The 19,545-nt window shown below is 60.7% G+C and overlaps 1 protein-coding gene across 2 annotated transcripts in view; it reads right to left on the reverse strand.

Moving 5' to 3' along the window:
* The window catches only part of SHANK2 (SH3 and multiple ankyrin repeat domains 2), a 561,657-nt gene that overhangs the window by 285,778 nt on the left and 256,334 nt on the right, over positions 1 to 19,545 (reverse strand). For both annotated transcript variants that reach the window (XM_070782471.1, XM_070782472.1), the window contains 2 exons: positions 11,176 to 11,491; positions 189 to 358 (listed from right to left, as the gene is read on the reverse strand). In XM_070782471.1, the coding sequence (XP_070638572.1) occupies positions 189 to 358; positions 11,176 to 11,491 (486 nt within the window). The remainder of the gene's footprint in view (positions 1 to 188; positions 359 to 11,175; positions 11,492 to 19,545) is intronic.

Below are 19,545 nucleotides of genomic sequence, written 5' to 3' on the forward strand. Positions count from 1 at the left end.
GCACGAGCCGACCCTCCTGATGGACATCAGGTCGCTGAGATAGCACTGTAAGGACACTCGAATCCCCGTTCCGCCCTCCCAGGATCCCATGTCTCCACAGGGGGCCCCACAGAAGCAGTACCCTGGAGGTCAGCTGAGGCCAAGGCACCCCAGCCTGACCCCGCCCCGGAAGCAGAGTGGACACTGACCTTTGACCCTGTCGCCACGGTGCAGGGGGATCTCGCCATCGACCTGGGGTTGGTATGGCTTGACGACGACGAAGAGCCTCCCAGGCACCGCGCTGTACAGCTTCCGTCTGGGCCCCGGGTACTCAAAGGCAGACAGCACGTCCTTGTTGGCTCCTGGCGGGAAAGCTGGGCTGTGGCAGGGAAGGGGGGGACAGAGAGAGGGGGGGGGGTCACGGCCTGAGATTCAGCAGGGACGCGGCAGACCCACGGCCTGTCCGTTCAGGACAAGCATCCAGCCCCGAGCGGTCACAGCGGAGCTCCGGGGCTCTAGACAGAGCTGGAGACCTGAAGACGCATTTGCGGTTAAAAGACACTGGTAATTGCAGCAATCCCACGTCCGGGAAGGTACCCCAGCAGTGAAAGCAGGGTCTCAGGCAGATATCTGCACACTCACATGCGTGATTCTCAAAAGATGACCCAAGTGTCCACTGATGGGTGAACCGATGCCCAGAATGTGGTCCATCCATATGGTGGAACATTGTTCAGACTTAAAAAGGGAGATTCTGCCACAGGCGACAACATATGGAGCCTGAGGACGTTCCGCTGCTTAAAGGAAGCCAGTCACAGAAGGACAGCTGACGCCTGCTTAAAGGAAGCCAGTCACAGAAGGACAGATGACGCCTGATTAAAGGAAGCCAGTCACAGAAGGACAGATGACGCCCGATTCCACCACGACAGGCACCCCGTGTGGTCAGATCCATACACAGGATGGGGTGGGGGAGAGGCTGGGAAGCGAGCCTTCCGTGGGGACCGGGTTTCAGTTTAGGAAGAAGTTCTAGAACAGGTGGAGAGGGCAGGTACGCGACAATGTGAGCGTACTTAATGCCCCTGAACCGCACGCCTGGACACGCTCCGGCGGTCAGTTTTATGTGCTTTTTCAATACAGACTCCAGTGGGGCCGCAACTGAGGCAGGCCCTGGTGTCTGCCGTCTGACCCGTCTCATGGTAAGTGTCAGCCGCGCCGGGCGAGGCATCACCCAGAACCCGCTGGCACAAGGTTCCACCATCGCGGGGCAGGCGGCCCAGCCCAGCTGCCCTGGGGACATTTCACAAATGGGACTTGAATGCGTGTTATGTGAGTATTTCACAAAGAGCGTGTGTTTCCAGGGTAACTTCCAGGCCTGACACAGAGTGGATGCCTAACTTAACTGGGCACAGTGGTGGAACGAGAGGGAGAGAGAGAGAGAGAGAGTGAGCGAGAGAGAAGCACAGCTCCCAGAGAAACGTGCATAGTGTTTTCTGTAATGACATCCCCGTCTTTGTGACGGGTGACCAGGGCTGACTCCTGGGAGGGGAGGAGAGCACGCGCTCATCAGGGTGACCTTAAGGAGTCACACTGAGCTCTCCTCCGGGGAGAGGGCGGTCTTTAGAAGAGCCACACACACGTGGATGAATGTGGGCAGGGATTTACAGAGGATGCTACAAAGCTTCCTGGAAAAGCGTTCACGTCCGGCTGGCGTCTCCCAAGAGGGCACCCCACCTGTGATGGGGAGGAGGAGGATTAACAACCCTGGGGGCAGAGTCCCACATCGGGGAGCCACATCTGAGTCTCGGGAGGGGTCCACCCGCGTCACAAATTCATCACCATGAAGGGTGGGGTCCCCAACCACGCTCCTCCATTCAGACGACACATGCCGTGGGCTGGGAGCCCCAGACGGAACCTTGAGCTTTCTGCAAAGTGTGAAACAGGCATGCAGGGAAGCTTCTAGAATACGACATGACCACTGACTTTGGGGATTTAATGTGAACCCCTCGATTCCTTTCGGGCTTTGCTTTACCCACATCGGCATTCCTGATAAATAACATAAGTTGCTTTTTGTTTGCAAGAATTCACGGAAGCGTGACCGTGCTGTATTTCATTATGCTTATGTTTTCACTCAAGGTCATGACTGAGAGCTAGGCACGGGCAGAGCCCATGAGTACACATGTGACGTGCTCGCTTGACACCATAATCTATGCTCGTCAGGGGAGGAGGACTGACCGCCAGCTCTGCCAGGCTGACCCCAAAGCCCAGAGCTCTCCCCAAACCACGGGAGCAGAGGGCAGGTGCGTGAGCTTTCCCGGGTGCTCACCTGGGCTCAGGACAGTGTGGTGACAAGCCGCAGCCCCGTGTCTGCGTGCCGTCTGTCCCCAGGGATGCCCCCGCCTCTGCTTGCCCCCCACTCCAGGCTTCTCTGACCAAGCTGAAGTCACAGACAGAGATCACAGCATCCTGGAAAGAGATGCCCGTGAACTTCGCACCAGGCAGCTGCCCTGCACCCCCTCACTTCCTCCCCCTCTGCCAGGTACAGGTCAACACACAGATGGGAAGATCCACCCGGAGGGTCGGAGGCTCCCTCCTCACGGACATCACTGATCCCAAACACCCCAGAGTCCAGAGCAGCGAGACCTGCAAGGGCCAGGTTGTGTGACCACCTCTGGCCCAGAGGTGACAGCTGGCAGGACGGCTGACTCGCTGGGAGGAAGGACAAGTTAGGCCCCCTGCCTGCGGTGGGCAAGAACCCGGGTAAAGCCAGAACTCTGAGTTCCCTCTGGAGAGGACGGCCTGCCTGCCTGCCCAGTGGGATGTGGATCCATCCATTCAACCTGCCTCAGCTCAGCCTAACTCGGGGCTGGGACGGGAGGCAGGAGACAGGAGACGGGAGGTGGGGGACAGTGCCTTCACTATGAGGGGCTGAGCATCACCAGGCTCTCCTCTCCAGCTCCCAGTTCCCAAGTCCTGGAAACCAAAGGGACTCAATTCCTTGGGAAGTGTCTCCTGGAGCGGCTCCACCTAGATCCAAGGGTTTGGAAGAGGCTTGGGGTCACAGAGGGTGGGGGCTCTCAAAGGACACCCCAACCAGGTGCAGAGGCCCTCCTCACCCCAACCTCCAAAAGTAGGGCTTGGATCTCCCCTGATGTAGCTGCCATGGCGCTGAGCAACGGCTGAGTGGGGTCTGCTGGGTGGGGCTCCTGGGAGGATCCGTGAGGGAACACAGATGGAGCCTGCCGCCCCAGCCCCCACCAGCTCAGTCACCGCGGCTTCGGTAGCAGTTATCACCTTTGCATCTGACCATCCATCCACCCACCCACCCACTCATCATCCATCAACTCACCCATCCATCCATCCATCCACCCCATCCATCACGCATCCAACCATCCACCCATTCATCCATCCATCCACTCACCCCATCCATCATGCATCCAACCATCCCTCTATCCATCCACCCATCATCCATCAACTCACCTATCCATCCATCCACCCACTCCATCCATCATGCATCCAACCATCCATCCATCATCCATCAACTCACCCATCCATCCATCCACCCACCCCATCCATCACGCATCCAACCATCCACCCATTCATCCATCCATCCATTCATCCATCCATCCACCCACCCCATCCACCACGCATCCAACCATCCACCCATTCATCCATCCATCCACTCACCCCATCCATCATGCATCCAACCATCCCTCTATCCATCCACCCATCATCCATCAACTCACCTATCCATCCATCCACCCACTCCATCCATCATGCATCCAACCATCCATCCATCATCCATCAACTCACCTATCCATCCATTCATTCACTCACCCCATCCATCACACATCCAACCATCCATCTATCCATCCATCCACCCACCCCATCCATCATGCATCCAACCATCCATCAGGCATCCAATCATCCACGCATCTATTTCAACCATTCATCTATCCACGCATCCATCCAGCTATCCATCTCATCATCCATCAACTCACCTATCCACCCATTCACCAACCATGAATCCAACCATCTATCCATCCATCCACTCACTTACCATCCTCCATCCTTCTTACCACTTGTACAAACACCACCTATCCACTCTTCCATCCAAATTTCTAAAGAACCCTGCCAGAGCCCAGCTGATCACTTACTATCAGATTCTGAACAAGTCAGTTAACCTCTGGAAGTCTTGGTTTCCCCATCTGAGAAGACAGGATGATCTGGTGAGAGCCGAGAGTGAGTCAGCAGGAACTGCTCTGCACAGGTGTCGTATGAACACTCATGCCATTACCACTCTGCTTCAGCTGAAAAGTGGGTGACAAGATGCACGTGTCAGCCAGCTGGTTTCAGCCGGCTCCAGAGTATGCGTCACTGGGCAGAGAAGTCAAAGCAAAGACAGCTCTAGCCTGGGAGCATCGGTTCAAGCCCGGGAAACCTTTGCTTAAGAACAGGAAGAAACTGGTCCTTGAAGATCAGCGTGCATCCATGGTTCTAAGTACCAGCAGTGATGTGTGGTCCCACACAGATGCTGAAGCATCTTCCCACGCCAGGTTAATCTGAGCCTTGCGAAGCCCCATTTTACAGGTGAGAAAAACAGAGGCTCCATAAATAATGGCTGAGGCACAGATACAGTCCTGACCTCACATCCTGGCTCGCTGACCGCAGCCCAGGCTGCCTGCAGGCTGCCTGCTCTGCGCTGGGATGAACTAGAAATCGGGGTGTCTCCCAGGTTCCAGGCTCACACAGGATGGGTGGACAAGAGGGTGCTGGATGTTGCCTGCGGGAGGCTCTGGCAGAAGGTGGCTTCCAGCACAAGGCCCTGGCCCCGCTGACAGTGTGTCTGAAGTGTAAAAGCTCAGACCCCACACTGCTCCTTGTACCATCAGCATCGTCTCCCTCTCTACCTTCAGGCCGGTAGAAGCTCCAGAGCCCTCGGCCCACATGTGGCCCGGGGCACCGTGGTCCCTCCTGGGCTCCTGGGGTGGCCCTGGGGCCCATACCCCGCGCTCCACGGCCTCCCCACGCGGTCCTGAGGAGTGCGGCGGGGATGGACAATGACTGGACGCCCCATCCTGCAGGCCAGGGCGCCGCGACCTGGGCACGAGTGCACATCAGAGGCTTTCACGGACTCCAGAGAAGCGGGGGCCGCTGCCCGACACCCCCAGGGGTCCCCCAGCCACCGGCACTGGGGTGCTGCCTGCTTGCACCTCCAAGACCACCCCGGCTCCAGGAAGCAGGGGGCGGGCACAAGAGCCCCCGTGGGATGGGGACAGTCTGTAAGGTACCTTTCCCCTGAAAGCTGCCCCCGGTCTGCTCCGGCCACCCGGGACGCCCTGCCTCTCCCCAGTCTGGCTGGCCCCTTTCTTCACCCTAGATGGCAGCCCCCTCACCCCAGGAGGGGTGACCTGCATGAGCTCTGACTCCCAGGGACTCTGTTAGGGGCTCCCCGTCTTTGATGACAGCTCTGGGGCTGACTTGTCTCAGGGCATCCACCGCTGCCCTGGAGGCCAGCCTTCCTGTGCGTTCATGCCCCCAGGTGAGAGCGAACCCTGAGTGTCAGCCGTGCGGGGGAGCCGAGTGACAGGCGAGGGCAGCCCGCGTGCGCCCGCACCTGACTCCCCAGCAGGCAGGAGGCACCCGCTCCCCTGGGCGACCCTTCCCCGGCTCCGCCTCCGCGCCAGGGGGCCAGGCCTCGTGGGCCCCCTGCTCCTGATGTGCGGGTGACATGCCCCTAGCAGCCTGGGTCAGGCAGCACAGCGAGGGGGCAGGGGACAGCCCGGCTCACCCCCACCCCCTTTCTGGGTCCGTGTGGCCGAGGGAGGGAGCACCCCGTGGCTCTCACCGAGGAACCCAGGCCCCCGCGCCCTGGGGGCGTACAGCTCTGCCCTCCGGTTCCCGTGTCCCCAGGAGCGGGGCGAGGGTGCCTGCAGGTGAACAGAGATGCGATCCAGAGGGACCCCAGGGCGCCCTTCACCCCTCAAGCTGCCCAGTGGGGGAACAGCCCCTGGAAGGGGTGTGCAGGGCAGGGTAGGGTCCTGCCACCCCGAAACCTCCGGGAACCCCAGCTCGGCCCACACAGCCCGATTCAGGGAAGGAAACCAGAGAGCAAGGCGAGAGGCGGACTTAGCCGAGCCCCTGCCGGGGTCTGTCTGGAGGCAGGAACCTTGCCAGCTCTGCCCACCTGTGCGGCCAGTGGGGGCTGCTGTCTCCCTGTGGGCGGGAGACGCGGCCAGCGAGCCTCCCTGCCTGCACGCAGCGGGCTTCCTCTCTGCTGAGCCGAACCTACCCGGGAATAGCTCCTTTGACAGGAGGGTGGCTCACACGCTCCCTGGGGCCGGTGAGGCCAGGGCGGCCCTCAGGACCAGGGCCTGGGCTTTGCAAAAATGCATCAAGAGCTGCTCTGAGAACAGGCCAGCTGGGAGGGGTCCTACTCCTCTCCACGCTCAGGGGGTGGGCGATGATGGAGCCACCCGGCAAAGCCCCTTCTCAGGCTGGTTCTCAGGGACCTGGACCGGCCACGCCAGTGGGCGCCACTAGAGGGCGCCTCGAGCAGGTGCACGCAGAGCCTCCAGGTGAGGCAGGACGCCGGCCAGGGCAGCGGGTACACGGGCTCCCCTCCGCTCTGGACAGCTCCTCCCTCCTCTGCTTGGCACTAGGGTCCACTGGCTCTCAAGGGTGGTTCCCGGGGGAGGCCGGCCCAGCCCGGGAGGCTCAGTCAGACCCACAGGGGCCCAGGGATGGGTGAGGGGATGTTGGGGGAGGCCGTCTGCACCTGAGGTTGGGCCCGAAGCCGGTTCTGGCCACACAGAGGTCCCTGTCACACGCCTGGCTGAGGCTTCCGGGGCCTCAAGTGGGCACCAAGGCCTGTACCTGCAGGGGTGCTGAGTGGCCAGCCTTCCCGTGGGCAGCGAGAGAGCAAGGAGAGGGCGTGGTGGGGGGCGGCCAGAGGGGACCCCCCAGGTGCTTGGAACGCTAGGACTCGACTGACCTGCTGCTCTCCACTTCCTCTTAGCCCAAGCCATGGCCGTCACCAGGACGACCTTCCTGTGCCCGCCCAGCAGCAGCTGAAGGTCTTTCAAGATGTCCTTGGCGACGATGACACCAAGTAGCCAGCACTCCTGAATAACAGTGAGAGCAGCTGCTACACTCAGCCTCACCCTCGTCACAAACCCATTAGACCCTCTGGACATACAAGAAGACAAAGGCACAGAGCGGACAAGCAACTAGCCTAAAGTCACACAGCAGGAAGGAGACAGAGCTGGACACGACCAGCAGTTTGGCAGCTACCCACTGGGCAGGACCTTGGGACACAGAGGTCCATGTGGGCCCGGGGCTCTCCCCACCACGACCGGGGAGTGCCCCCAGCCCACCTCCAGGGTCTGCCAGAGCCAGAAAGCGCTCTGGGGCTGCTTGGGGCACCCCGAGGCTGGGAGCCGAGTCCTCCCTCCAGAGGCCCCGTCTGTCCTGGGAAAGCGCTGGGCTCTGAGCCGCCACCCCCTCGAGCCCCCAGGGCTGCGCCGCGGTGCCCGTGCACAGGCCCTCCATCACTGGGGCGGCGTGCGTGGCCACTTTCACATCTGAGCACAGATGTGGAAGCAGACAGCTTGCACGCGGCTCAAATGCCGCCATCATCCTGGCGGCCCAGGAGCCAGGGCTCCCAGCAGGTTCCCACTGGCACAGCAGGGTCTTGCGGGCAGGTCCCCCGTGGGCTCCTGTCAGGACACAGTGGCTGTCATGAATGAGTGAATGGTCCTAAGCAGATGGACAGGGGCCAGGCAGGCCCTGACGGCTGGGGAGGGAAGGACGGGAATCGGCGGGGATGGCGGGGCTGGCTGGGCCGGGGCCACAGCCCCCTGATGGGGATGGGTAGCCAGCAGTGTCAGCGCTGAGAGCCCTGCATCCCAGCAGCCTCTCTCTCCCAGGGCAACCACAGCCGGGGTGACGGGAACCGCCGGGCCAGGCGCCCCACCCCCGGGAGGACACAGAGCTGAGCTGCAGCTCCAGGCCACTGTGGACTGCGGGCTTGTTACACGCGAGGACCGCCGTGCAGTCACGTGTTCGGTCTTGGGAGCAGCCAGGGAGCCACTGCATTACGGTCCTCATTTCACAGTCGCCGAAGACGAGGCACCAGGTGAATAAGGAAGGAGCCCAGGAGTTGTCCAGGGAGCGTGCCCAGGAAGCCCCGCAGGGGCACTCAGGACAGGCTGGGGCGGTGACCGTCACACACGCACACACACGGACACGCATGCACACCCAGACACAAACGCACACACGGACATGGAAGTCCATGCAAACATGTGCACCATCACACCCAACACACATAGGCATGCACGAGGCACACCCAGAGACGTAAGTGCGTGCACACACGCACACCTCACACACACACGCGCGCCTCACACACACACGCACACACTTGGACATAAAAAGTACGGGAAAATGCACACACGCAAACACACTGCATCTAAACACAAACACAGAAATGCAGGCACCCGAACACACACGCACACACACCAGTGCGCACACGCTGACGCACGCGGGCGCAAATGCACAGACACGCGCACGCACACCCCGCACAGGGGCGCCAGGGACAAGCAGACGGGCACTGCAGCACGCGAGGCTGGCCTCTCTCCGCAGCAGTGTTTTCTTTGCAGCTTTTGCAAGTTCTCGGCCACCCCGCCTTCAGGATCTTATTAGATTTCGTCCTGGAGGAAGGGGACCCACTCGCTTTAAAATTACAGCCATAATTCCCGCTAACTGTGTGAAGTGGAATTTGAGGCCCCTGGGGAACCCTTTAATTCAGCTTTAAGCGGCTCCCGGCACCTGGCGCTTCTCCCTGGGGTGACTTGGAGCGAGAATCTAGACCAGAGCCAGGAGGGCTGCTGGGTCTGAGAATGAGACTGCAGGGGGAGGCGTGCACGGGTCCTAGTGCCAAGGTGTGCCTGGGGGCGCTGGCACCGAGGGGGCAGGCTGTGACCCCGCCGAGGGGCCAGGAAACTGGGGTCCCCACGGGCAGGCTCTCCCCGGACCCACACAGCCGCAGCCTGGACAGCTGGCCTGCTGCTCCCGGTCACAGCAATCAGCCTTCCCCCAGGACTGCCCGGGACACTGACCCCTCCACCCAGACTCCTGGTTGCCCTCCCCAACATCTGTGATCGGACCTGGGGATGTGGCATTAGGAAGGACCCCGGCTGGCTAGAGGCGCCGCAGGCAGGCTGCTGCTGCTGCTGCTGCTGCTAAGTCGCTTCAGTCGTGTCCGACTCTGTGCAACCCCATAGACGGCAGCCTACCAGGCCTGCCCAACTCAGCGGTGTGCAGCGGGACGGGGACCCTGGTCACCGGGCAGACGGCTGGACCAAAGTGGACACTCGCCCCTCAGCGGACACGCCGAGCCAGGCCAAACGCACAGGGCGCCGGCTCCCCGGGACCACCGAGGGTGAGGGCAGAGCTCAGGAAGGACAACTCCCACGACCTGCGCCGGCTCCAGGACCCGGCCTCAGTGCTCTCATCTGGGAAACGGGGACGCGGGGTCTTCCATGGAGGACGACGGGGTGAGCCGAGGCGCATGGAGCAGCGTGTGGGTCCACGCGACACCGCGGGGCGGGGGTGACAGGTCAGGGACAGCGCTGCTTGCTCCGACTAGCACTGAGGCCCCGGCCAGGAGTCCACCGCCAGGAAGGCTCAGCCTGGACACACAAACGCCGGAGGCCACGCGAGGAGAGGACGGTTGTGCCTGGGAGCTGGAGCTCCAGGGACTGCAGCCTCCTGCCGGCGCGGGAGACAGAGCGGGGAGAGTCCAGAGCGCCCCAGAGAGATGCCTGGGGGTTCATGCTGGGTCTGGCCTTTGCTGGCTTTATCTCCCCGTCTAGAAAGGGGCCAAGAATGGGGTTGCCAGCCCCAGCTGCTTCAGCGTCTGCTGAGACGCACGCCTCGTCCCTACCCGGGCCTCGTAGGCAGACAGAACAGGACCAGGCAGGGCTGTCAATGCCCCGGCCGGGGCTCGTCACACCCTCAGCTCTGCCAGGGCTCCTCGTGGCCACGAATGCGAGTGCTCGCTCAGGCTCAGGTCCATGCACGATAAAGCCTGGTCCATGGAGAAACCCAATTGTCCGGCGACAGAGGGACAGATAGGAGGATGCGGTGCACACATACGACACGTTACTCGGTCATCGAAAGGACGAAATGACGCCGTCCGCAGCAACAGTTTCTTTTTTTAAGTTGCTCAGTCGTGTCCGACTCTTGGCACCTGTATAGTCCATGGAATTCTCCAGGCCAGAATACTGGAGTGGGCAGCCTTTCCCTTCTCCAGGGGATCTTCCCAACCCAGGGATGAAACCCAGGTCTCCCGCGTTGCAGGTGGATTCTTTACCAGCTGAGCCACCAGGGAAGCCCAGGAATACTGCAGTGGGCAGCCTATCCCTTCTCCGGGGGATCTTCCCGACCCGGAATCAAGCCAAGGCCTGCACTGCAGCAACCCAGATGGAGCTAAAGGTGATCACGTGAGTGGAGCCGGTCAGACGAGCGAAAGTCGTACGGCATCACTTACACGTGGAATCTAAAATACGGCACCGGTGAAGCTACCTGTGAAACAGACTCACAGACACAGACAGACTCGTGTTGCCAGGGGCGGGGGGGGGTGGAGGGGAAGCTGGGCTCGCAGAGCAGACTGCTGCATACAGAACGGACGAACAACGAGGCCCTACAGGGACCTACGCCCAACCTCCTGGGATAAACGTCGGTGGAAAAGAACAAACAGAATGTATATAATTGAGTTACTCTGTGGGACGGCAGAAATTCACACAACGCTGTAAATAAACTCTATTTCAAACAAAAACCCCCACGTGGCCCCTGGAGGAGCTCTCAGCCCAGAGCGGGCCGCGCCCTCAGCTCCTTCTCTGAACAAACTTCACTTTTAAGACCCTGAAGCGGACGCACAAGGAAAGGAAACAGCCCCAGGCACCCGCCGCAGCCCAAGCCGGCCCAGGAGCCCAGTGGGGCGCCCACCCTGCCGGGTACAGTCGCCGGCTCTGGCTTTCAAGTGTTCTTAGCGTCCGGGTTGGAATCAAGCAGGGGTCCTGCTCAATCTCTGGTGGCACCCCGAGGTCCAGAATCCAGGGCCGCGTGCACAGAGATGCCCCCTCCCCGGTCCCCCTGGACTCCCACGCCTCCCGCGCCTCCAACGCCCAGGTCGCTCCTTACCCGACGTGCCAGGGCTGCTGGGGCCTCTTGGCATCCTCGCCGGCTCCGCCCAGCCTGTTGAGCGAGGGCGACCGGCTGCGGGGCCCGGGGGTGTAGCTCCCGAGGGTCTTGGCGGCCCCGTCGGCCTTGCCGGGCGTCTGCTGCAGCAGCTGGGGCGAGAGGCTGAGGCGGGAGGTGGCCGCGCAGACAGCCCAGTCGGGCGCGCCAGCGTGGAGGTTGTTATCGCTGTTGGAGCGCAGCAGGAGCCGCGGGGCGGCCAGCGTGCTGGGGGGCCGCCGCCTGCGGTTGGAGTACGCCGGAGCCTCTCGGAAGGGCACTGGGTCAGAGAGAGGGGAAACGCGGGTGAGCGCGCGTGGCACCGTCATCCAGGAGAGGTGCCTGACCCCCTCCCCCCACCAGCTGCCCAGGACACGGACGCTGCGAGCTCTGTGCTGAGCCCCCAAGGGCCCCCGCGTGTGCAGAGCTCGCCCTGACACAGAAGCAGACACGGGTGGAGGCAGGGAGCACCCCCCTTGCATGGAGGCTCAAGCCAATGCTTGAGATGGAAGAGGCTTGGGTCCCACTTCCATCCGCGCGCCCGCGCCTCCAGCGGCCCGGAGACCGTGGACGACTGGCTGCCCCGGCTCACAGCAAGGACAGGCAGACACGGAGGCAGCCGTGGAGTCCCTCCTCCTCCTCGCCGCGACCTGCACTGGGGGTTGGAGTTGGAGGCCTGACCCTGAGCACCTCAGAATGTGGCTGTCTTTGGAGATTGGGCCTTTTAAGAGGTGATTAAGGTAAAATGGGGTCACTGGGGGGCCCTAATCCCACAGGACTGGGGTCCTTGTAAGAAGAGGAGGTCAGGACACGAACACACAGAGGGCCAACCCTGAGAGGACATGGGGAGGGGACGGCCGTCTGCATGCCCAGGAGTGGGGGGATCCCAGGAGGACCAGCCCCCTCTAGGACTGGAGACAGCGAATGTTTGAGCCGCCCCGTCTGTGGGGCTGTTACAGGCAGGGCAAACACACGTGGCCCCCTGGCTCTACTGGTTGGAATCCGTCTGCCTGAACCCAGTGTGCTCCTTTCTCCACCCCTCAAACCGGGACTGGCAGCAAAGCATCAAACAGGAGGCGGGGGACACACCTCACCACGCTCCTCATGATGTTCTAGACTGGAGGCAAGCCCCTCGCTCTGGGACGTCGGCCCAGCCAGGGGCTCAGAACGAGGACACGGTCCTTGGGTACCATGAGGGCTGGAACCCACGTGGTCGGCACCCCAGGTTTCTCTGAGGGCTGGAGTCAGAAACAGAGTGTCCTTTCCAAGTGTGTACGCTCAGTCGCTTCAGACGTGTCTGACTCTCTGGGACCCAATGGACTGTAGCCCACGGGGCTCCTCTGTCCATGGGATTTTCCAGGCAAGAGTCCTGGAGGGGGTTGCCATGCCCCCCTCCAGGGGATCTTCCTGACCCGGGGATGGAACCCATGTCTCCTACATCTCCTGCACTGCAGGCAGATTCTTTGCCGCCGAGACACCAGAGAAGCCCGTCCTTTGCAAGAAGAGGCATCTACAGAAACACAAGCCTCTGGGCTGCAGGGAAGCAGCATGGCAGCCACGCCAGGCAGCAAAGAACACGAGCCTCCTCGAGCTGGCCCTCCACACACCGGACTGCACAGCGACAGGAAGACACGCGCCCTCCTGGAGGGCTGACTGGGACGTGGGAACACCAGCGTCTCAGAGGAGAAAGGCGAGTTCAGGACCGAGTCCCACATGGTCCACCGCCCCGGCTGCCCGAGGTCAGAGGTGGTGAAGTCCGTCATGGAAACCAAGGACAGCTGCACCCCACCCAGAACCTGGGCAACCCCCTGCTGGAGGGCTGGGCTTGTGGGGACAGAGGTGGTGCTGGCAGAGCTCCACCGAGACAGCTGCAACCCACTGCACCCTTCGCTGCCTCCCTGGGAGGCAGGACCATCCTGGGAAAGCAGACACACGCAGCCAGCCTGGGGAAGCCGCAGGGAAATGGCACGAGGCTTCCCGAGGACGCACGCTTGGAATTCACATCTTGGCTGGTATGGCTGGTGAGAACTTGGAAGTGACCCAAGGGGAGGTCACGCTCTTTCCAGCAGTGATGCCAGCCTGCTTCCTCTGAAGCCCCTCTGTCAGGGCAAGGCGCACCATCACTCACATCTACTCCAAATTCTTCAAAGCAAAGCAGCTCTTCAGCGCCAGCCCAGCCGGGAGGGAGACAGGGAGCAGGAAAGGCGTGCTCCGTGGACTCCCACCTCCGGGGCCCGAGAGGCTGTCCTGTCCAGGGCTCGGCCGCTGGGGAATCAGTCCAGTGTTTTGGGGGGAAAGTCTATTTTGGGGAAAAGTCCCGCATTTGTCTTTGCCGGTCACCGGGGGAAGCCACCCCCATGTCACTGCTGCTGTCAGCATCAGACGGCAGCCTGAAGACTTCTGGAAGGACTGAGGGTGACCTGAGCCCCGCCCAGCAGGGGGGCGGGGGGACAGGAGACCTCACTAGCACGGCGGATCCAGGATCTCAGAGAGAGATGCTCTTCCTGCCGAGATCGTCAACTGCAGGACCACGGCACCGAGAGGAAGTCAGCCTCTTGAACAGATGCTCGCAACAGAGCCCCCTTGACTTCCTGCCTCATCCTTCCTGCGCCCACCCGAGGACAAGCCAGAGCTCGTGCGGATGGAGGGGAGGGGTCACCTCAGCTCGGAGGGGACTCCCCCAGACCAGGAAACACTTGCACTCCATGATGTGAACTCATGCCGAGGCTCCCAGCTTCCCTGACCTTAGAGTCAGTTCTATTTTTCTGATGGTTATAAGCAGCTACAAATGCCCTTGATGGAAAGTGATGGAATTTGGGGGGAGCCCTGCCAATAGCTAAGACAGACTCCGAAGGGGAAGAACAGTCTAGGGGACAAGGGAACAGCGTGAATAGAACACCAGGCCCCCAACTGAAACCCCCATGCTGAGCACATGTTACCAAGATCAAAGTCCCAGAAGGTGAATCTGGGCTCATCGTGGAAGCAGATGTGCTCAGACAAAGGCTGTCTTTTCTGTACGCTCCTGAGAACCAGGCGGAAGAGGTCTTTCAGAGAGTGGCAGCAATTCACAGTGGGGTTGGGGGCGGGGGCGGCTGCCCTTGGAAGATTAAGGGATACAAGAGTTGGGACTTCTGCAAATACGTTCTGCCCCAAGGAGCCAGTGAGCTACTCAGCTGGACTCTCATAGGTGACGTTTCAGTGAACATTCTAAAGAACGTTATCTCACTGAATTACCAAGATTCACATTAAGTTCATCTCCTGTGTGGTGTAATTGGAAATTCTTCCATGTTTATTTTTTGGCTTGGGCTGGAAAGTGTCTCCTTAATTCCTCTAACCTCACATCTTCATAAACCTCCTGGTTTCATAAAATGAGAGCTCCCTGCCTTAACCAACTAACCGGAACCCGCCGTGGAAATGTTGTTGCTGTTTTATTTTTTTTTTAATGTGCAAAGGGTTAGAAATAACTCTTTTCCTGTCTGAAAATGATTAATATTCCACCCAACTGTTTCCTTCTTCCAGGCAATCTGCAAACTCTAAGTGGGTGGATATTTTCTTAGCTTAGCCTTCCATGCATGTATTTATACGTTTCTTTTCCACAATACAAATTACACAAGGCATGCAGAAAACCAGATGCACTTTCAAAGTCTGCCACAGTGCATTTCCCACCCGCTCCCCGAAACCACAACCCGGGGACGGCCAAGGGACTCCAAGCGGCGGTTCTGAAAGCGCCCACCTGGCCAGGGCAGCCAGTGGCGTCCTGGGGCTCTTGCTCCTGCCTGAGTGCTCGGCAGCCTCCAGGCAGCGGACAGGTTAGAGCCAAACTTCCTATTTTCCACAGGACTTAGTTCCTTAACAGTTAGGCTCTGGATGCACTAACGATGTACAAGCTACATTTCTGCAAGGGGCTGGAGACTTGGGGGAAAAAAAAATGAAACCGACACCTTCAAGTGGGTTAACAGTCCAGACCAACTACAACAAAGCCCGGTCGCCCACCAGAAGTAATTACTCCCTTAACACGGCAGGAATGAATGAATGGCAATTTTAGGAGGACCCGGAGTCCCCGGCTTCCCCCACCGCCCGCCACCCCGGTCAGAAGCTGCTTGTTTCCATGCACTCCGCGCCCTAGGCTGGCTCTCCGCTTACCTTCCTTCTTGGTGAAGGCATTTAACAAAGACTTCATTTTCCCTCCGACTTTGGCAGCGGTCCGCTCATTATATAACCTTCTCGACTGGGAGGAAGGGAAGGGCGGCCCAGCCCCTGGGCGCCGGAGCAGTTTGGACCTGGGGAGCGGCGGCAGGCGTCTGGCCACTGCCTGCCTCCGAACATAGCTGGGCAGGCCAGACCCAGCGCGCTGGTGACGGAGCCCACCCCATACTCTGTCTGTCAGCTGGGAACCAAGCGTGCGTAGACTGAGGCTGCTCTCAGAGCCCACTGCCGCTCCCCGCGCCCGTCATGTGAGCCGCGCTCCCCTGCTTTTGTGATCAGTGCGTCGGGGAGGAGGCTCGCAGGCGGGAGGCTTGGGTGAGCCCCGAGCCCCGACCATCCAAGGGCTCGGACCCGCCCCGGGCGACAGAGCACGGCTCCTGTGCTTTGCTCATTTTCATTCGAAAGTAAAAGCCAAGTTTTTCCTCGCTCTCCGCAGCCGCCGTGTGTCCGCCAGCAGACGTGGGGGAGCCGGTCCCGGAGAGAAAACGTCCCGGTTCCAGATAAGCTACGAGCCAGACCCGCGTTAACTGGGAGGCCAGTGCCAGTCTTCTGGAATCTCTGAACGTGACCCAGATTTCCGTTGGCAAGAATCAGACACAAGGACCCATTACTTCTCTGGCTCCCCCCCATGGAGGTAATGACCCTGGAGAAAACAGGATTTCCATCCCCCTTCCTAATTTTTTTTTTGGAAACAAAAGAGAGATGAAACAATTAAGATTGCAGCCCAGCCAAAGCTCGCCCTAATTCCAGGCAGCTGATAAAAAGCCCGCTCCGAGCCAGGCTGCACGTTGCGTACGGGAGTCCGGGAGACACACGGAGAGGCGGCAGGGAAAAAGTTCTGCCCAAGCGGCAAACACAGAGGGAGGGGCCGTGGCGGGGAGCCCCGCGGCAGGTGGCACGGGGTTATTTCTACACGAGGAGAAAGGCCTTTCCGAAAGCTTAACGGAGCATCCCCGGGAGCAGGCTCTGCCGCCTTTGCTGCTGGGGCTGTAATTAAGTGTCGTTTTTTCGGTTGCTAAGAGAACTGCTTCTGAAATTTGAAGGGGAAAAAAATAGAGAGAGAGAGAGAGAGGAAGATGGGACGAGATGAGGCAAAGCACCGGGAGCCTGTAAGTTGAATTCCATATGGTCGGCTCGCTTTGTGTCAACAAAAGCAGCAGAGGCACGAGCTCTGGGAGCCTCTCTCCACAGGACGCCCAGGGCTGGCGGGACGTCTGTCCAGGGTGGCGAGAGCGCGGACCGGGTGCCCATTACCAGCTGAGCGCGTGAGCGTCGTTTCACTCCCACGACGCCCCATCGCAAGGCTTAGAGCTGCCTTCAAACCCCGCCCCGGGGGACCCTCGCCGCCACGCCGGAGCCCAGGCCACGTCTGAGACTCGCCCTAGCGGACACTCAGCCACTGGTGCGTTTCACCCACGAAGACCTCACGACCTGCCCCGCGCCACTCGCATCCCTGGGGGACAGAGCGGGTGACGGCAGGGGCGGGCTGTCCTCGGACATGGGTGCCAGGCTGCAAAGCTTCCAGAAGCATCTCTCTCAGACGCAGAAATCAACAAGGGTACGACCACTCCTGCGTGGGGAGCCTGCCACTGTGCCCCCCTGGCGCAGGAACCGCCAGGGATCTTCAAGGTGGGGGTGTCCAGTTTATCGGGAGTGTGCTGGCTGTCTGCCCCAGCTGGGACAGGATGCCCCGGTGACAGTGACCTGGGGGAGATCCCCCCCGGAGGCGGGGGCCCTGCCACGTGGGCCCCAGGAAACCCTCTGGGGAGCGGGCAGGAGGCTCTGCGAGGCTCAAGCTGATGCCACTTCAGAGCGCGGGCCTCCTCCCGCGCCAAGTCCCCGCGACACTCTTGGCCTCTGCTGTCCACAGCGAGCGCGTGTGGTCCACGGCTGGCGGGCAGTGACTGAGCCCCAGGCCGGAAGTGCCCCCGCCATCGCTGGCTCCCTGTGTAGACCTGGGGAGGAGCGAGTCGGGAGGAGGTGGCTTCACCGGTGCCCCTGTGAACATCCCACATCTTTTCCAAGGGAGGAGGACCCCTCAACCCCAAGCTGGGAGCAGAGCCGAAGACGCCCAAAGAGCATCCACCCATGGCCCAGGTGGGGACACTCCCAGCCTGCCTCCCCGGCCCTGCGTTCAGAGGGACGGTTCCTCCTGGTGTCTTTGCCCGCAGTAGGAGCAGAGTCTGGAAATGACGGGCCCCCGGCTCCTGGCCCAAGGGCGGGCTGTTCTGAGACAAATCCTGGCTTCCCTGGTGGCTCATTGGCAAAGAATCTACCTGCCAAGCAGGAGCTATGGGTCCAATCCCTGGGTCAGAAAGATGCCCTGGAGGAGGGCATGACCACCCACTCCAGTATTCTCACCTGGAGAACCCCAGGGACAGAGGAGCCTGGCGGGCTGCAGTTCACAGGGTCTCAAAGAGTCGGACACGACTGAGCTACTAAACACTGGGAGCCCTCTGGAAATGACAGGGCCCCGGCTGCCCGCCCAGGAGCTGATACGAGTCTGAGGCAAATCCCAGAACCAGGAAAGAGGCCGGCCGGCCAGGGGCAGAGGGGGCTCCCGGCTCCTGATCGCCCCGCCTCCAGGTTCCACGTCCCAGGGCACGCGTGGACCCAGGCTGTGCAGGCCCAGGGGACGAGGCAGTGAGTGAGACGGAAACCCCGGCTCCCTCCCAGGCTGCACGAGGGCCGCGGTGGGCGCGTAAGAGCAGCCTTTGGACATAACAGGATGTGAGGGGCCCCGGGAAGCACTCCTCAGCCCAAAGATTCCCACTCCCATTCCTCTAACAAGCAGACGGCCTTCCGATCACGACTTTCAGGAATCCCAGCAAACGAGCCACTGAGATTAGCAGCAAGAGCTTAGGTTCACATGCAGACCTACTGTGTGCCCGGCCCCGGACCAGAAATCCTGCCAGGAGGGAGGCGGTCCATTCCTGACCCCACCCATCCCGTCCATGTAAAGTTCCTCCCCTCTGGTAGGCATGCTCTCCTTGAACACTTCCAGCAATGGGGAGCTCACTACCCATGTACTGGCTCTGCACCCACGCACACCAGTCTCCTTTCTCGTCGCACCGACACCATTTCCACACCTGCCACACACTGATTGGAAGGGAAGGCTGAGGCGTTCAGAGCACAGACTTCATCCCAAGAAGTAAAGTAGGTTTGGGGGTGTCAGAGCTCAGACGCACACAGATGGCTGAGCTTTCCTCCCACCAACTCCTAGACCCTTGTTCTGTTGCCGGGGTCCTTCGTGGAGCAACCACAGTGACCGCTAGAGGCTGTGCTGGCCACACTGCTGAGGTTTGGTTTCAACTGGACTTCATTCCAAACGAGGGGGAGAAGGGACAGCAAAGATTCTGGTTTTGAGCTGGGCTGGGGTGAGGTGGGTGGCCAGTGGCGGTGGGTGGGGTCGGGGATGGCATGGGGTGACTCTGTCCACTTGCTCACCTGCCCACCCACCCCAAAGGATGACTGAGCATCTTTTGAGTTGGGGGGCTGTTCGAAGGACAAAAATCAGGAGGAAGGATTAGATGCAGTCTCCCCAAATCGGACAGCTTCCAGGAAGGAAGAAGGTCACCTCAGAATGAACCCCAAACTGTCAGCCACCTGGCCTGGCCTGTTAGCCATCAGCTCGGCTCCAGCCAGCCCAAGTCCGGTGCCAAGCCCTCGGTAGGAGGTAATAAACCAACAATAAACTCTGCGTGAGCGCCTCCATCTGCTCCCACTCCCCTAAGGACCTGCACGGTTTCGGCCCCTGCACCCCACTGACTGGACCCCCTCGCTCAGACCTGCCTTCCAAGCCCTCACTGTCTGAGCCCTTCATTTGCCATGTCTTTTGACAACTGCCTGACAACAGGCTGAAAATAATTTCATTTCTCGTATAAAAAAGGCTCTTCGCACATCAGAACATTTCAAGACGCTATGAAGTCCTGGCAGGGAAGACACGCCAGGTGTTATAAACACGCCTGGTGAGAGTCTGCAGGGACGCTCCACGGGGACGGTCAGCCCACCTCCTACCCCGTGCCAGCCAGCAGCCGAGCGCCGGACATGGGGCCACGGCCAGCATCCGACTCAGGGGCCCGCTCTGTGTCTTACTGCTTGGCGGCCCTGGGCTGGCCTGACACCCCA

The sequence above is a fragment of the Bos indicus genome, chromosome 29 (assembly GCF_029378745.1).
Source record: "Bos indicus isolate NIAB-ARS_2022 breed Sahiwal x Tharparkar chromosome 29, NIAB-ARS_B.indTharparkar_mat_pri_1.0, whole genome shotgun sequence".
In the NCBI taxonomy this organism is placed as follows: Eukaryota; Metazoa; Chordata; class Mammalia; order Artiodactyla; family Bovidae; genus Bos; species Bos indicus.